At 37.7% G+C, this 14,942-nt stretch overlaps 2 protein-coding genes across 4 annotated transcripts in view; one reads left to right on the top strand and one right to left on the bottom strand.

The window, feature by feature from the left end:
- Positions 1 to 5,767, bottom strand: part of ambra1a (autophagy/beclin-1 regulator 1a) — an 84,498-nt gene extending 78,731 nt beyond the window's left edge. The window contains exons 1-7 of one of the 2 annotated variants that reach the window (XM_051114582.1): positions 5,526 to 5,767; positions 4,032 to 4,265; positions 3,432 to 3,490; positions 3,127 to 3,310; positions 2,814 to 2,986; positions 2,035 to 2,101; positions 514 to 1,937 (exon numbers count right to left, since the gene is read on the bottom strand). In XM_051114582.1, coding sequence (XP_050970539.1) covers positions 514 to 1,937; positions 2,035 to 2,101; positions 2,814 to 2,986; positions 3,127 to 3,310; positions 3,432 to 3,490; positions 4,032 to 4,163 — 2,039 coding nt within the window. In that variant the 5' untranslated portion in view covers positions 4,164 to 4,265; positions 5,526 to 5,767. The remainder of the gene's footprint in view (positions 1 to 513; positions 1,938 to 2,034; positions 2,102 to 2,813; positions 2,987 to 3,126; positions 3,311 to 3,431; positions 3,491 to 4,031; positions 4,266 to 5,525) is intronic. The other variant, XM_051114583.1, reaches the window with a different exon arrangement.
- Positions 5,768 to 6,374: 607 nt separating this feature from the next.
- On the top strand, positions 6,375 to 12,656 carry acp2 (acid phosphatase 2, lysosomal). 2 transcript variants are annotated; one of them, XM_051114585.1, is made up of 11 exons: positions 6,375 to 6,546; positions 7,518 to 7,613; positions 7,742 to 7,828; positions 7,934 to 8,086; positions 8,297 to 8,395; positions 8,743 to 8,832; positions 10,284 to 10,416; positions 10,882 to 10,970; positions 11,109 to 11,215; positions 11,309 to 11,487; positions 11,649 to 11,754. In XM_051114585.1, the coding sequence occupies exons 1-11, from the start codon at positions 6,463 to 6,465 to the stop codon at positions 11,669 to 11,671; spliced, it is 1,140 nt and encodes a 379-aa protein (XP_050970542.1). In that variant the 5' UTR covers positions 6,375 to 6,462; the 3' UTR covers positions 11,672 to 11,754. The 2 variants fall into 2 exon arrangements, with proteins under 2 accessions (XP_050970542.1, XP_050970541.1); XM_051114584.1 differs by having other exon boundaries at positions 6,376 to 6,546; positions 11,672 to 12,656.
- The last annotated feature ends 2,286 nt before the right edge of the window (positions 12,657 to 14,942 follow it).

Here is a 14,942-nt window from a genome sequence, read left to right as displayed (position 1 = left end):
ATCATTGTCATTTGTAGATTTGATGCTCAAGAAACTTTTCTTATTATCAATGTTAAAAAAACAGCTTTTGCTTAGTTTTATGCTTAGTGTTTTTGTAGAAACCGTGACAGTGGTAGAGTATATATGGCCAAAAGTGTTTTTTTAGTGAGGTCAGTGAAAACTTTGGCAAGTAAAAGTCTGAATCACTGATCCCAATAATTGTTTTAGTTGAGCCCTACTATCCTACTTCCACCTATCTACCTGTGATTGGTTGGGCAAAGTTTCTAAACATCAGTCAGCACTGCTGTCATTTAAATGTAGATGGCCATAAGCCAACATCTGGTATCAGTAAGTTGTGAAAATTAGTCACTAGCACAGCTATTTCAATGAGCATTTCAATAATATTCTTATTGGACTGGTGAGGACAAATTTGTATTGTTTTTATGCCACAACCTTTCAATATCAAACAAACCAAAAAATGTGATTCTTCACAACGTGACCCCTTTTAGCATTCAAACAAGACTGCTGCCTCACCTGCGTAAGTAATCATCATCTGGTGTGTCTTCAGGCATTTCCTGGTTTAAGGCTTCTTGTGATACATTTGTTGAGCGAGAGGCGGCGGACTGCCTGTAAACACGCTCCAGTTGTCCAGTTTCTTGGTTGAAGACCAGCCCGACGGGCTGCTCCTCATGCTGACCAGAAGCTGCGCTGCGGGAAAAGGGAACATGAGGTTCTGGGGCGTCTGGGCTGGGCTCCATGGGTCTGTGTTCAAGTAGGTCATGATCAGAGTGAGAGACTGGGGCTACACTGTGGAAGGCAGGACTAGTAGGTTGCCAAGCTGCATTTCTCTCGGCAGGTGCCGGCTGACCTGTTCTCTCCCAGCGCCTAGTACCCTGATTGTAGGTGAAGAGGTTGTGGCAGACTCTACAGCGGTTCATGTGACTGCGTGATGGGTTTTCGCCACTGTAGAGTGGCTGGTAATGAGATGGACCTGGCTGCTCTGGGTCCATGTTGTTATTCAGCATTTCCTGAGTCTGCTGGTCCTGCCTGTTGCCCTCTAGAGGCTGCACCAGGTCCTGCATTCGCTCATACTCCACGAAATAGCGATTAAGGTTACACTGGAGAACATTGCGGATGGAGGAAGGGCTGCTGCGCCCCTCTTCCTCTGGTCGGCGATGCCTGCTGGAACTAGTCCCTGATGTGCTGCCACTGCTATGAGGAAGGCTCCATCCATCACTAGCAGAGGTGTAAACAGGTGACTGGGTAGAAGTTCCTTGCTGCCGCAGGACAGAAAGCAAGCTGATGGAGGAAGCGCTAGTTCTGGGTGGAGTCAAATTACTACTTCGTCCATTAAGCACACTGCCTATCCAATCTGCCCCAGGGAGACGGCCTCCACCTTCCCTGACTGGTGGTTGCTGCCGGAAAGGTGGGATGGATGCCATTCCAGCCACTCCCCTCCTCCCAGAACTAGAAGAAATGTTCCGCATGTTGCTCCCACCACCATACACGCAGCTAAATGCAGAGGGCCGATTTGCAGCATGAGATTCGGCAGGAAACCGTGGTATTCGTGGCTCTGTGCGTGCAGAAGAAAAGGTGGATGCATGTGATTGTCCCTCCAGGGATGCGGAGTCTGAAACGTCTTCATCAGGTGGAGACGGAACCCGGGTTGATGAGCAACGGCTACAGAAACACACTACTCCGAGTGGCTGAACGCAACCATGGTATGGCAGCCGGGATCGCTCCCTCAAAACAGTGTAATGCCCAGACGAATCAGAGGCCTCATCACTCGAAGAAGCGAGAGTGCCTCCAGCTTGAGGGACGGAGTTGCGGGAAGTGAGGATATGCAAAAAATTGTGCAAGATGGGTGTGCGTCTTACAGGCTGGGACTGGAGGAAAGAGCGTGGACGAAGATGAGGCATCTCCACACTGTCCATTGGAATCTCAGGATCATCATCATTCTGCAACACATAAACGCAGGCACATTTGTAGATACAAATATTAAAAAAATAGAATTGTAATGTCTTGTGCCTAAACAACATTTCCAGCAAGACTCACCTGTTGGTTTGAAGGGTTTACAATGGCAGTTAGAAGATAGTGACCTAATGGATCAAATCTCACCAACCTGCAAAAACACAGAAAAGTCAGGAAAAGTTCACCCAAAATAAAAAAAAAAACACGTTGTTTCAAAGTGAAATGACTTGATCTTTGAAACATAAACGAGGATATTTTTAATGAAACCTGAGTGATTTCTGTCTCTGCATTTAAATCCATTCCACAAAAACTATGATGCTTTAAAAAGTCCATGTGAGCAGTTTCATCCAATTCTTCTGAAGAGACATGATCATTTTATATGAACAGATTTAATTGCAGTTTTTCTTAATATAAAACATGAACCAACTCATACATAAAGTGCATGAAATATGGTAAAAGGATTCTCAGATGTGCTTATTTGACACGAGAGAACAAACCTCATTGTTTTTTGCTTGTTAAGCAACATTTGAGAATCCAGTTAGCGTATTTGATGAGCTCTACGTATCTAGCCTAAATTAAATCTTTTCATCATATAAAGCAATCATGTATCTTCAGAAGATTAAATAAACCGCTTAATTGAGATTTCTTTCACAAACTTTTTGAAGCATCAAAATTGTGTGTGAACAGAGTTTAACTGAGTACAGAAATCTCTCATGCTTCATTAAAAATATGTTTATATTAAAGTTCTATGGTTCTTATGGGTTGTTGAACTACAAAGGCTTTGGATTTGAGTTGCTGATAACATAATTATCATTTCTGTGTTAATGATCCCTTTAAATTAATAACATTTATGCGCATCAAACCTGACTCTCTCTGTCTCACTAGCGGTCTTCACCACAGCAAAGGGCTCCTTCCGACTCCAGTCCCATAGATGCAGCTCATTGTTGGTGGCAATGAGCAGCAGCTGAGCAGTAGGATGGAAAGCAAGGGATGCGATCGCTGAGTTACTCTCTGTGAGCCAGCTCTCACTGCCTCCCTGAAACAAAACCACACAATACTTTTACTTTTGAGCAAAGTTAAGAAATCTACAGAAAACAAAATACATACTACAGCAAAGAGCAGAATGATTACAAGTTGACAAAACAATCATTAAATAAGCGTTTGGTCAAGACTTACATGCAGGTCCCAGATTCGGACCTCTCCATCCAGGCAGCCAGAAGCAATAAGGCCAGGGATGCTAGGGTGAAAGGTCAGGCACCAAGGTGTCCGGCGGTGACCCACTAAAGAGTGAACGCATTTTCCTGTCTTAACCTCTGTGATGTAGATGTTGTGGTTCACATGGGTCGAGGCCATTAAAGATCTGTGAACAGACAAACAGCAAAAACACCTCGGTGGTTAGCTCATTGATGATAGGGCCTAACTGAAAAAGCCTGAGATCAGCCAGTCAGTTTATTTACTGTAGCAGATCAGAGTGGTCTTACCTATCTGGACTGAAGGCCAGAAGAAAGGTTGAGCGGGGGCCGTCTGGTAACTCCACCTTCTGTGACAACAAAAGTAAATCAGAGAGCAGAGATTTTACTTCAGTCACAATATTAAGGCCTGTTCACACCAAGGACGGAAACTATTATGATAGACATAACCATTAAGTTTAAATAATCATTCTAATTCTGAAAATAGTGATGTCCACAACAATAATGACATGGAGGAATAATATTGTTGGAATCACTTTTAAAATAACACCTTTCCAGCCACTAAACGTTATAAACATTGACAGACGATCAAAATTCACTCAGCATTAAATAACTTGCACATTTAAAGCAGAACACTGCATGGGTGCTGAGCAGTGTGTACTTCTTCCAAGTAATTTTATTAAAGAAGAATCGTACATGCCTATAAAGCTATTTATTTGTAAGTTCTTTAGAGTTTTTGTATTATTTAGAACCTCAAACTGTAAAAAAATCCTAAAAAAAGACAAATAGTTGGCAAAACAAATAAAAAACTAAACTGTCTCACTAATATCGAACATTTCTCACACAAGAAGCTACAAGTCAACAGATGACAGAGAACAGTGCGTCAGTTACCTGGCTTTGCCATTTCATGCGCTGTGTCTTCTCCTCTACAAGCTGCTGTAGGATCCTGTGTGAGGCAAGGCCTCGTGCTCCTCGTTCTCGACCCGACAGGATACACACTGAGTTCTTCTGTCCCACCTTCATCTCCACAAACTCCTCCTCACTCTGACCCTCTCACACCAGACCCAGAGCCGTCCACCGGCTCACACTCAATTAGGCCAGCACTGCTACTGCCTTGCCATAATTCTGGGGGCAGAGAAAAGAAGATCAACAAATCATCATGAAACTTCATAAAAAGGGCCATCAAAGTTTATGAATTATAACACATCATAACTTGACTACAACTCAGTATTGATTTATCCGATAATTTCTTGGCACGGAGTTATATAAATTCTTTGTCAAATGTATATCCCACCACAGACTGCCTCTAAATATGATCTCTGCATAATCAGCACAGGTGTCAAAACAGATTACAAGGTGTAAAAGTACATTTTAACCCATATCGAATCAACAGAACTGAGCCAAATGATGCTGTATCCTGGCTGTGTCACATGTGGCTGTGTCAGGCTATGGAAAAGCAGTGTAAAAACATTCAGGATTGTTTACACATATTACACATATGCAATGGCAGAATGACTTTTAACATCTTACAAAGAAAGACAAAATTTATTGTAGGGTTTCGTTAACTGAAACAAGAAGAAACAGATTTTAAAAACTAACTATTTATTTCATTTTATTTCAACTAGTTGCCTTTCACATTTTCATTTAGTTTAACTTGATGTACTATAATAATTAAAACTAAAATAACAATAATGAGAACTATATAGAAACATATAGAAACTATATACAAAATATTAATAAAAACTATAATTGCATAATACTAAAATAACACTGGTGGGAAATTAGGTAACATGTAAGACATACCAGAAAGGCCAAAACAGTAAACTAAACATGATTATAAATCAATAAAGAGACATAATTAAAAAGCTTTTATAAATAATTAAATAGTAGCAAATGCTATATTATGAACTTGTCTGTATTATATGGGTAAAAATACCGCACGGAGTAGCACTAATTATACAAATGCTATTTAGAAATATATTATTCATGAAGCTAACAGGTTGAAAAAAAACTTGAATCAGCTTTACATGTCTTGTGACAACCTAACTTCAGCTCTCCTCCATCTGACAGGCTACATGTTTGACTTCAGCTGTTACCTTCCGCAAATAAAGCTAGATAGGGATATAAAAGTGCTATAAACGCTTAATAAATTAACTTAACGGTCACAGAAGAAAAGAACCAGTCAAAGTTATATATAATTTACAATGTTTGTTTATGAATGAGGAAATGTCGCCAACAGCTTTCACATTTAGCAGTTAGCAGGCTACAGTTTACGGGTGATGTATTAATTAACGCAGTTACGTGGTGTTTAAATGAAGCGTTTTTTTGTTGTTGTTGTTTAAAATATATTTAAGACAACCATCCGGGGTCTCAGATTTGGCCTACCTTTTTCTCATATTTTTGTCCGAATATACTCCTTGAAATCGTAGATATCAAATAAAACAAATACGTTGGGACACTTAAGCAGCAGGAACGTTGCTTAAATATTCAGTGCTAATTTTACTTTCGGGTTTATATAAACACAGTGAGGAATATTTTGGTTTATTCCCGAAAAGAGGTTCGAATGTACTTTAGATTTGTTGCTGTGTTCAACACCTCCTGCCAAAATGCATATAGACAAAGCCAGTTGAGCACAGATCCCTTCCTAATCAATTACCGAAAACATCGTTCACGCGAGAACCTAACATCAGCTGATCTGTCACTTGACTGCAAACTTGGGTAATTAAACCAGGTGCATAAACAACACCTTGCTATTTATTTTCTTTCTATAATTATGGAAATTAATATAGTATTTTTGTGTATATGCAAGTACAAAATAAAATAACTAAAAATAATTGTCCACATATACTGGGCGTATGAATATACATTTTCTTTCGAAATTAAAATACCATTTAAGTGTGAAAACAATTTGTTCTCATATTCAATACACCTTATTCGAAGCTTTTATATCACGTTAAACATTAACTAATGTTAAATTTAAAAATATATATATATATAACAAGATATATATATGTTTTTTTTGTTTTTTTTTTGTTTTGTTTTTTTTTGATTGATTGATATTTGCATTTCACTGTTAAGGCACTCATCTTAAACAAGCCAACTATGAAATCCGTTAAAATAAACTAAAACAACTATTACTGTGGATTTATTCCAAAGTCTTTCCAAGACAGCCAATCAATGCACGTGTTTTAAAGCTGCAGAATGCGTACACCAATGGGAGCGCTCCCGGAAAACCTTGCGGCTCGTTTTGTGTTTGCCAGATCAGCCAGACAACGATCGTTCAATGAGCTGACTGCTCTGTCTCTGCTGCTCGTCTTCAAGTATGGAGACTTGTTTTCTGATCGTCGCGTTTCTCTTCGCTTTCAGTCTTTCCAATGGAGAAAGGACGCTGAAGTTTGTCACTGTGGTCAGTACTGTATTATGCATACTCTGTCCGCAGTATGTTTGACAAAACCGTTCGTCTTGAAAAACCGTTCATAAAACGATATTCACATTCTGACTACTTGTTATGTGTTATATGCATAGTGCTTTAGTGAAAATGAGTTCGTGTCTCCTTTTCAATGTAGTCGCTCTCAATGCTTTGCATTGATTATACTGATCGATAGTGGACTTCTTTTGGATATCAGTCTAGTTAACGACGTGGAAGTGGCAATATCTGCTGACACAGTAGTCATTGTTTACTACCAACTTTGTTTTTAGCTCTGCAACGTGTCCTCGACGTAAACTTTGGTTATTTGATATTGTGTTAAACCTATCAGCTTGCTTAATGTTTAGAGTTAATTACGTGATGACATGTTGTTGTTACTTTCATTGCACCTCCCAGTTCCGTCAAAGCAAAAAATGCTGTCCTAGGAAGTTTAGTCCAAGTAAACTATTGTGGTTCCTTGGCCTAGCTTTCGATGTGCAAGTTTAGTTTCACCTCTGTGGCATACAAAAAACCCTCAAAACCCTGTTGTGGGTAGTCGGATTTGACACTGACACCTGGTTTAAATTAGTCAATAGAAGTATTTTGTGGTATGATGAACAGGTCACTGCAGATGAGGAAGTTTAAACCAGAATGTTGTATAATTTTAAGCATGATTGTGTAACATGGCTATAAATAAATGCATTTCTAGAACACGTACCTAATGTTTTGGAAAGGAACATCTTTGATTTCTGTGAAAGACAAGAGATAAAGATAAGGAGATGGACTGAAGTCGCTTATCCAATTAGAATGTGTTTACAGACAACTCCGTGGCTTGTATCCGGGTGTCAGGATGACCACATAACAGGTTGAATTTGCTGGTCTAGTCACAGTTGCACAGTGTAGTTCTTCCTCCTGAACACACACACATAAATCCCCAATACTTATTAGGTATTTGACTTCCTCTCTGTTAGCTTTATCGTCATGGGGACAGATCTCCAATCAAGGCCTATCCAACTGATCCCTATAAGGAGAGTGCCTGGCCCCAGGGTTTTGGACAGCTTTCTCAGGTACAGTATGCATATACACACACACACACACACACACACACACATACCTTGCGCTCTTTGTTTTAATTGGTTACACGCAACATGCAAGTTGCATTGATTACTTCAACTCGATTTTCTGATCATTGCAGGAGGGAATGAAGCAGCACTTCGAGCTGGGTCAGTTTTTAAAGAAACGCTACACAGGATTCCTGAGTGAGGACTATGAGCGGCATGAGGTTACTGTCACTTTAAATTGTTGTTTAAACGTTCAGTAAACCTAAACATAGAGTTGTCGGACTTGTGTGTTTAAATTGAATAAGTAATCCTGTTTTGTGTTGTAGATGTTCATCAGAAGTACAGATGTTGACCGGACTTTAATGAGTGCAGAAGCAAACCTGGCTGGCATGTTCCCACCTAATGGTTCTGAGGTGTTTAATCCAGATTTGAAATGGCAACCAATACCTGTTCACACTGTCCCTGTGAATGAAGAGATGGTAAGACATCACACTGAAGTTCTGTTCCCACTTTTTTCTCCACAATTTTGGCAGCACACTGAAACTTGGCCCTGACCTCTCTTTAGCAATGAAGTCATATTTGCACACCCGCAGCATCAGTAAATGTCTCCTCATGTTTAAAATCTGTTTCTATGTCTACACGACCTGCCTACAGTGTGTTTATGTGTTTGTTTGTTTTTTAATTTCCAGCTGCTCTCATTCCCTTTGGATGATTGTCCACGTTATGCACAGTTAATGAACGAGACTGAAAAAACAGACATTTTTGTTAACATGGCTGAAACCTACAAGGTGAGTCCACCTTGCAAAAACTAATTTATGGCAGTAGGTTATATGTCTATGGATTTAAATGGACTGTCCCAGAAGAGAAGAAATCACTGTACAAAGTCCTAATTTTTGTTTTCTTTGCACACAAAAAGTATCCTCGTAGCTTTGTAAAATTACAGTTGAACCACTGATGTCACATGGACTATTTTAACGATGTCCTTACTACCTTTCTGTGTCTTGACCGTAGTAGTACTCTTCTTGTCTATACAGGGTCAGACAACTCTTGGTCTTACGGGTTTAGAACAACGTGGTATTTACAGTTTTTTGTGCTGTCCTGATTTACATTTTGATGTCATCATGTTTTTATGCAGGACTTCATAGAGATGGTGAGAAATAAAACCGGACTGGAGAAAGCCAGCCTTGAGACTATTTGGGGCGTGTATGACACATTGTTCTGTGAGGTGAGTTTTACGTCGCATTTATGTGCACACACACACTCATGAATTCATCTAGCATTAAGAAATTATTGAAAGTATTGTCTTTATGAATGAATGAAAGATTAAAGATACTGTGTCCCAATGTATTTTTTAAAAACTCTCTATCAAGTGTAGCATTAAGGCTCCGTAAGTACAAATTCCATTTATTTCTCCATAGAGGAATTTATTTTAAACAATAACTTCATGAACTGTCATGAACTGAGAATCCAAAATTCCTTTGATCTTTTGACAATGTCATTGCACTATAAAAACATCCTGTAAGTTTCAGAACTCAAAACTTTCTCGTTAGACTAAAAACAGCTTGTATTGAAGCCAGTCTGCTAAAATGAAAGGTTGTGGAGTGTGCCACTTTGATCTTCACCATATCACCAAATCGCGCATGTAGTGTAAGTAACGAGAGAGGCGAATGCAGGTCTACACAGAAATCAAATAATAAAGGTAGCTCAGAAGACAAGAAAGATGCTGTGCAATGCCAAGTTGTGGAAAACCAGTCTTTGCATTGCCTTCCTTCTGATCCCAATGTTAGAAAAGAATGGATTAACTTTATTTTTAATGAAGATCCAGACAGCATCAGTAAGAACTCGGTCCTTTGTTCACTTAATTTTACTGCGGATTCGTTTACGAACAAGGAACAATTTGATGCAGGATTTTCAGAAAGATTGAAACTAAAAGACAATGCTGTGCCAGCTATATTGGATCCGACGGTAATGTCGCACCACACAAGTGTGAGTAACTGTTTTTATTACATGGTCACTATTGCTTTGTCTGTTATCACAGATTGTTTGATATGTAATGAGTATTTATGCATTCTTCTGTGAAAGATGTAGGCTGTCAAACATACACAACTTTTAGCCAATCATAGCAGTGGGCGTTTACTTCTGAGTCTACAATCCGCCAGACCTATTCAAACAGAGCGTTCTGATGAGGGGGGTCAGAACAGAACACAAAATTATGATGTTTTTTAATGTAACAATCTTGATAACATTATAAGTGGACCTTAGAGAACAGTACAAAATAATTAAAAGGCAGTTCATGATCCCTTTACAGACACCTACTGTGAGCTACAAAGTTGTAAATCAATAGAAAATGAAGCACTGCAAATGACTGTATAAAAATATTTCTCCACTTTTTAATTGGATTGTAATTTTACAGTATCAGAGGAGGCTCAAATAGAGTAGTGACAGTTGTTTACAAGTTTTGTTAGCTTGTGGGTAAAACTGTTCCCTATTCTGTACTCTTTGAGAGGCTTTGTGGAAAATGTCATGCAATGATGTCCTTACCACAAGCCAAATCACTCTTACTTCATTTTATTCCAGACGGATCTTATGATGCTTGGAATCAAAAAAATCCAAATGCTCAGACAATGCTCAGATAATCTTCTCTCTCTGTCTCTTTTTGATATTCTTCTTCGCCAGGCAAAACATGAGAAGCGACCACCTGACTGGGTTACCCCAAGTGTGATGGAGACACTGAAGGTCTTGAAGAACTTTGGTTTTCAGATTTTGTTTGGCGTCTACAAGAGAAATGAGAAGTGCAGACTGCAGGGAGGTAAGAGTTTATCGCTGGGCAGAGCATTTTCTTTTTTTTTTTTTAATTCATGCCAAAACAACTTACAGTTATACCAAGAAATATAGAACAGCAACAAAAATAAAACTAAATTAATAATAATAAATTAATTAAAACAATACTAAGAATAAAATAAAAACCAAAAGCAGGGTAAAACATTATCAAGAGTATTTTTTTTTATTATTATTTTATAAGACAAAGGATTCTTGACAGAGCATTTTCATAGTTAAACACTCTGACACCTTTATGCACGCATATGCAAATCAGTGTTGTAGGAATAGAGGGAGAGGCTGCAACCTGAAACGGTGTGCAGTTATAGTACAGGGAAATGGCACTGTAAAAAAAAAAACTATGGATGGACGGTACTACGTTCAACCTGGAATACACAAGTGCAGTACTGTGATCCTGTGACAAGTGCTAAAACAGTTGTTACGCTCTCATTTACAGGCCTGCTGTTAGATCAGATCATTAAGAATCTCTCAAATGCAGCACAACCAGACTCTAAACAAAAAGTAAAGATGATCATGTACTCAGCGGTAAGTGTGAAACTTTAATAAAAACATAAGCAGACCCGTGTGTGGATGCAGCTAAAACTTCTCTTTTTTAAAAAACAAAAAAAGTCCTCTGTGGAGAAAGCAGTTCATGTAATGTTCTCTCATGTCTCTTTTCACTAGCATGACACAACAGTTGTAGCCCTGCAGGAAGCTCTGAATGTCTTTAATGGCCTGCAGCCACCTTATGCCTCATGTCATCTAATTGAACTTTACCAGGAAGAGAACGGGTAACATATTGACTTTGTCTTTCCTCAAATGTAATTTTTTTACACCACATTCTTTTGTCACCTAAAATATATTCTTTGCTTTGCTCTTTTAAGGACTTTTTCAGTGGAGATGTTTTATCGCAATGACACTAATGTGTCTGAGCCGTACCCTGTGTCTTTACCGAACTGTTCCCAGCGCTGCCCCCTACAGGACTTTGTGAACCTCACAAGTGAAGTCATACCACAAGACAGGAAAAAAGAGTGTCAGATAAAGAAGCAAACCACAGACACTGGTAATCACAATCATTTACGTTAATAAATGCTGTTTATTTTTTATATCTTAATTCATCTGTTACTTTTTTTTTTTTTATGTGCACACAAACTAAATTATAAATATCGAATTATTTATTGACATATATACTGCACTTTCCTATGACAACAATTTTTTTTATAGTTCTCTCTCATATATGTGTGTAGAGGTCGTCATCGGGCTGGCTGTGTGTGGATGTTTTCTCTTCTTCCTGGTACTACTGCTGTTTGTACTGCTATGCCGTGTGAAAGAGCCCATGGCTAGTTACAGTCATGTCGTAAATGAGAGTGACTCCTGACAATCATATCGGCTCCTCCCCAAAGAGGAACTGTGGGACATTGAGGAGGACCTATGAGGACACTGTGGCACGTTGTTGAGAAACTCTTTTTAAGGCTTCTGATAAGACAGTTAAAACCAGCAGTGCACTCTTTTTGGCCACACATTTTTTTATATTAGGGAAGACTTGGTAATGCTTTATTACTTATTTTTAAATTGAAGTTTCTAAAAGAGAAAAGGGAATCAAGAGTTGTGATGGCATTAATAGCATTAACGTAACACAGTGCCGTAACTGAGCAACTGTGACTTCTTGTGTGTCTTCAGCTCTGGGATTTTATTGTAACGGGAGAACTAAAACTTGAACTCTGAATATCTCTGAGATGTGGACTACACTGAAGTTCCTTCATATGTATGAGTCCTGTGTGAGAAACAAGGATTGTTGGCGTCCTACTGTTTGTGCTTGTGAGCGCCTGAAGATTTAGAAGGGGCAACATAAGACTACTGAATACACACTGAGGCCTTATACTGCACTCATGGAATTTTACCTTTGTTTTATGTGATTATCTCCTGATTTACAGCCACAGAAGAGTTTTGATTAGTCAATTTCAGAATAACAACATGCTGATATGAACAGTCTTCTCAGGTTAAGCTCAAATGAGCTTTTATTGGAGTAATTGTTTTAATCTTGTGCAGTTTCCTTAATGTTTTTGTCATTCTACATGAATAAAAATAAAACAAATTATTCAGTTTATGTATTAGAAAGATGCTTTCATGTCTCAATACAGTAAAAAAAAAACAGTTCCAGTTGCATCATATTCAATACTAAATTGTTAGACTGATAAACATGCCCAGTAAGAATAAAAAAATCAACATTAATTGCAATGTGTCCAAACTGTCTCAGTGCACATCTCAGAATGACTGAAAATGTTCTGGACAGGATTAATTTAACTTTAAAAGGGACGACGTATCCTGGGAGGTACAAACATTTGAGAAGCTGTGGAGAAACGGTGAAAGTGTAGGTCTTATTTCTAGGTTTCATTTTGAAAGGGTGTTTGTTGTATATTTAGGTGAATTACGAATTAAGGTAATCAAAAAATCTCTGTTTACATGGTAGATTCTTAATCATTCTTAAGTATTGTCTTAATCATGTTAAAATCGGAATATTGTTGTCCGTGTAAACGTACTGATTGTCATGTTAAAAAAATGTCCGACAACTCAGGGAATGAGTAGAGGGTAGCATCTTCTGTTTCAGGTTTTTTTTTAGTACATCACAGTGATGTGTGAATTCATGACAGCCTTGATAAAGCACAACTCCCCCACACCTTCAGCATTCATACATCTCTATATAAGAGCTTTACTACCACTGTGTACCAGGCACTTCTCGCCGTACTCCTCTTCTAGCAACACCAGAACATTTTGGATCTGAAATAATTGATTTTTTTTTTTCTCTTGAGACCAGAGTATGGATTTCCAGAAGTCTATATTTTGTTAATATGGGCCTTGGAAGAGGTTAAATGAGTTTATTGTGCTTTGGCTACAGTAGGTAATTTTAGTGATGACAACATCAAACACAGACCTTTTCATAGCTTTTGCCAACTCTGAGACACTTACATGGTATTTCTCCTGCTCGTTTTCTAGCAAAAATTCACTTATCATTAAATGAAAACTTAAAGTAAAGGTCTGATCATTTCAGGAGCCTTGTCACAAGTCCATTGTTTTTGAATGTCGGTGTTACTTCTGCTGTAATCTTGACAAAACACATATTGTTGGAAAGCTCTGACAATCAAGGTTCCATATTTGGTATCTATTTTATAAAAGAAGTGATATTGTGACACAAATTCAATAGAGTTTGGGTGTAACCAAGTAGTTATTTTTGGTATAGCACCCAAACAAAATTTCACAGGAACCACAATTTTTGTGATATCAACTTCAAATTTGGAACATAACTTCGTTAGACATATGGCTTTGATTTTATAGAAACATGTTTTATAAAATATTTACTTTATATAAAATAAAAAGAATAGTGTACTACATTATCTTTACTGTAAACTTAAACTTCTGTAACTTTTTTTAAATGCATTAACAATAATCTGCTATGTGTCATCTTTAAAGAGACCAACCTTTGGTCTGTATTGCAGAGCATTCAGGAATTACAACCATGTCATAAGACGCATTATTTAAAAAGTATTCCATTTTCAGTGGATTTATATTAAATGACATATCCTGGGGAATACAAACATTAACATAAAAAAATAAGTTAAGTTTTTAAAAAAATCATGAAATAGTATTATTTGAGTCCCAATAAGATGGAAAATAAAAATAGCGTGTCTGTATGGTAAACGAATGCTGTACTGATTAGTTGCTTAAATTGTGATGGTTTGAAATGGTGTACTTAATCTGAAAAGATGACAACAACTTTTTTTTTTATTCCATTTTATTTTCATCAAATAGACAAATAATTTTTGACAGGACAACTGTTTTAAACAAATGCACATCTTTCTTGTACCAGGTCATTAACATCTTGTTAATAGTCAAAATGGAGGCTTATAATACATGTGTAACAGCACAGTCTTTAGTGTCAGGAAAAGAGCTTCAAACCAAGAAAATAACCCAAAATTCACAAGTGGTGTAATTCTAGCCAAAAAAAAAATACCTTCATCAACTTTTGCATTGAATACGGGGGGTGTCCCCTCAATATCCATTTAATTTAAGGTCCTGGGGCCTCATTTATAAAGACATAAGCAGAATGATCTTGTAGTGTGTGAACAAAGTTTCTGAAATGTTTGAATGATTTTTTAAAATGTCTGTATTCACAAATGCTTAAATGCATCATTCTTGAGGTTCATACACAAAGTGAAGTAGTATATCAACTTCATCTGCAGAATGCACACACATATCTCTTCATGGTTATATATTAATGTATAAGTAACTAATTACAGTGACACCACAAAGCAGTTAATATATTGCCAATTGGTGCATATAATAATATAAATGCATAATGTGATTGCCTATTTGTCTTTACATGTTCTTAATCAAGTTTAATTACTGGTATACGAGCACAGGAAGTTCATACACATGCTTTTATAAATTCCTTGTTTATGACATGGGATGAAATCCATGGAATTCAGGATTAAATTTGATCGTAAATGCATTTTATAAATG

Source organism: Labeo rohita, chromosome 7 (genome assembly GCF_022985175.1).
Source record: "Labeo rohita strain BAU-BD-2019 chromosome 7, IGBB_LRoh.1.0, whole genome shotgun sequence".
Classification (NCBI taxonomy): Eukaryota; Metazoa; Chordata; class Actinopteri; order Cypriniformes; family Cyprinidae; genus Labeo; species Labeo rohita.
Note: the sequence above shows the minus strand (reverse complement) of the source record. Positions and strands in the feature narration are given on the sequence as shown.